General features: G+C 51.6%; 1 protein-coding gene across 1 annotated transcript in view; it reads right to left on the minus strand.

The window, feature by feature from the left end:
* Positions 1-326: 326 nt before the first annotated feature.
* LOC127751844 (uncharacterized) overlaps positions 327-2,029 on the minus strand; it is a 2,719-nt gene continuing 1,016 nt past the window's right edge. Inside the window, exons 4-5 of the mRNA XM_052275998.1 lie at positions 935-1,105; positions 327-498 (exon numbers count right to left, since the gene is read on the minus strand). Coding sequence (XP_052131958.1) covers positions 337-498; positions 935-1,105 — 333 coding nt within the window. The 3' untranslated portion in view covers positions 327-336. The remainder of the gene's footprint in view (positions 499-934; positions 1,106-2,029) is intronic.

The raw sequence follows: 2,029 nt of genomic DNA on the forward strand, positions 1-2,029 counted from the left end.
CCCCCGTTCTTTCCCTCCGAAATATAACTGATCACGCGATGATAAATCGATCGCGCTGGTCACACGGGCAGCAGCGCGCGGGCCGCGAGCCGCGGACCGACACTCCCGCTGCTGACCTCTGACCCGCCCTCCTGCCCCGCCGTATGCTGCGCCGCGCTTCTGCGACTGCTTCATATGTTTTCGGCTCCAGAGTGTCTGTAACTCGTACATCTCGAGTTCGTTTGATGTGACTGCGACGGATCTAGCTAGCAGCAAGGCTGTGGCTGCGGCTGCTGTTGCGGCGTGTGTAGCCATTACCCACCATATAACTACACCCCCCCCATGAACACCGAAGGGCTACACGGGTTTCGGAATAATATGGAAATCAACCGCCCAGCATCCGTAGGATACCTTTTCAGGTTTGCCAAACCAGGACCTGTACCTATAGTGTCCATAAGGCATGATTGGAATATTTGGACAAGTCCAGTTTGCTGGCGCCTTATTTACCTCGTAGACTCCCTGTAAGTGGGATTAATTTTTTTTTGTTTCAAGCCGCAAAAGTATCCACACAAATTAGCAGGAAAATAGGCAAAGTCAAGGTTCCTAAATCCGGACGGATCTAAATAGGAAAAATGTTTAGAAGAACCTCTCGCATTTTCGTTGTATGAAAAATCAGTTCGGATTTTAGAATTTGCCTGTGAAGCCTCAACCAACCACCATCCGATTTTTTTGTTTTGCTTAGTGGTCCACGGGTCCGGTCAGGCCTCAAGGCCGTATTCACGATCAAAAGTGCACAAAGTCGGACAAGTTGCCCTAACTCCAGACAGGGAGAATTTTTATTCCTAGTAAATTTCAGGCAAAACGCCAGTCTTTTTATACAGGGCGAGGCCGGGCAGGAACCCTGACTTTTCGTAACACTATGGCGAGAGTATAGACTTGCTGTCAAAGTACTTACAGGTTTCACCATGCAATGCGCGCCTTTGATGACTTCTCCCTGCTTGAAAACTTCATTGTATATTTCAGGAATATTTTCTTTCAAAGCTCGACATGCATTGTCTTTGAAGTAAAAGACAAAGGCGTTTTCCTTCCATTGGTTATTTGACCGAACATCAATAACTATCTTTAGCTATTATTATAAAGATGTGGAAGTTAGAGTGTGTACAGTTGCTCAACACAAATGAAAGAGGACATGTTTTTTTATGTTTTGACTAACATGCAAACCTTTGTGTGAGCCACTTTGACCTCCTTTTTTATGTGTTTGAATGTCACAGTGCTATCACTTGTCCATATTGCGAAGCTCGCGCGGCGCTCCGGTGCTAGCGAAACCACGCACCTCTGCCGGTCCTCCGTCAAAGCACGCACAACGCGGGGGTGCTGTCGACACCACGCATCTCCATTTTTGAGTAGCTTGTGTGACCTACCGTTGGAAAGAGAGCGGTGGAAGGGGGGCTCTTATCGCACTTCGGCTCGGACACCCCCGTTGGGAAACAACTCTGGCGGAGCCGGCCGCCAGCCGCCATGGGCCTCTGCCGTGCCGGCCGGCCGGCCTCGAGAGCGGAGCATAGCGGGGCGGACCCAGAAGAAGGCAGCCAGCCGGGCTGACAAAGGAGGAGCGGGTTATCGGGGGTCAGACTGCTATCGTAGCGCTCTCCTATAATGCGCACACACGCTAACACACACAAACACACACACACACACTGTCACCCCCCCCCCCCCCCCGCCCCCCCCCCCCCCCCAGCCCCCCTCTCTCTCACTCTTTCTCTCTGTCTCCCTCTCTCTCTCCCACACACACATACACACGTGTGCGCTACTCGCCGCGCTCCTCGGTGTCACGCCTGTCCCCTGTCCCCTCTGGTGTCCTGCTGGTCGGCCTGCTGCTTCGACTCTTTTCCATCGTTGCAGATATTTCGGTTCGGACTTTGCACATTTGGTTCACATTCTTATTTTGCGTGGCAGACCGACAGTGAGTGGGATATATGCCACCACCGGCCGACGATAAGGAATGTAAAGGCGTTATCTGCTGTGTGGTATTCATTGTTCGATGGCTGTG

This window comes from Frankliniella occidentalis, unplaced genomic scaffold (assembly GCF_000697945.3).
Source record: "Frankliniella occidentalis isolate FOCC.00 unplaced genomic scaffold, Focc_3.1 Scaffold1350, whole genome shotgun sequence".
In the NCBI taxonomy this organism is placed as follows: Eukaryota; Metazoa; Arthropoda; class Insecta; order Thysanoptera; family Thripidae; genus Frankliniella; species Frankliniella occidentalis.